Source organism: Acanthisitta chloris, unplaced genomic scaffold (assembly GCF_000695815.1).
Source record: "Acanthisitta chloris isolate BGI_N310 unplaced genomic scaffold, ASM69581v1 scaffold20968, whole genome shotgun sequence".
In the NCBI taxonomy this organism is placed as follows: domain Eukaryota; kingdom Metazoa; phylum Chordata; class Aves; order Passeriformes; family Acanthisittidae; genus Acanthisitta; species Acanthisitta chloris.
In genome coordinates, this window is record NW_008686730.1 from 5437 (window position 1) to 5708 (window position 272).

At 65.1% G+C, this 272-nt stretch overlaps 1 protein-coding gene across 1 annotated transcript in view; it reads left to right on the forward strand.

Moving 5' to 3' along the window:
* MYO1A (myosin IA) overlaps positions 1-272 on the forward strand; it is a gene marked incomplete at its 3' end in the record, with an annotated part of 6629 nt that overhangs the window by 5076 nt on the left and 1281 nt on the right. The window contains 1 exon segment of the mRNA XM_009080303.1: positions 118-201. Coding sequence (XP_009078551.1) covers positions 118-201 — 84 coding nt within the window.

Genomic DNA, 272 nt, shown 5'->3' on the forward strand with positions numbered 1-272 from the left:
CAAATGGTGATGGGGGGACGGGAGGGATGGAGAGACAGGACAACTTTGTCCTGTGGGGGGCTGGCAGTGAGGTGGTGGCAGTGTCTGGTGTTCCTGTGGCTGACACTGTCTCTGCAGGTGCGCAAGATGTACAGGAGGCATTTCCGTGCCGGTGCCAGCAGCTGCCTGGCCAACTTCCTCTACCGGCGGCTGGTGAGCAGGACCAGGGGGAAAGAGGGGCCCACGGCACCTTCCCAGCCCCCTGCCCTGGGGCTGGATGCCTCGGCCCCTCC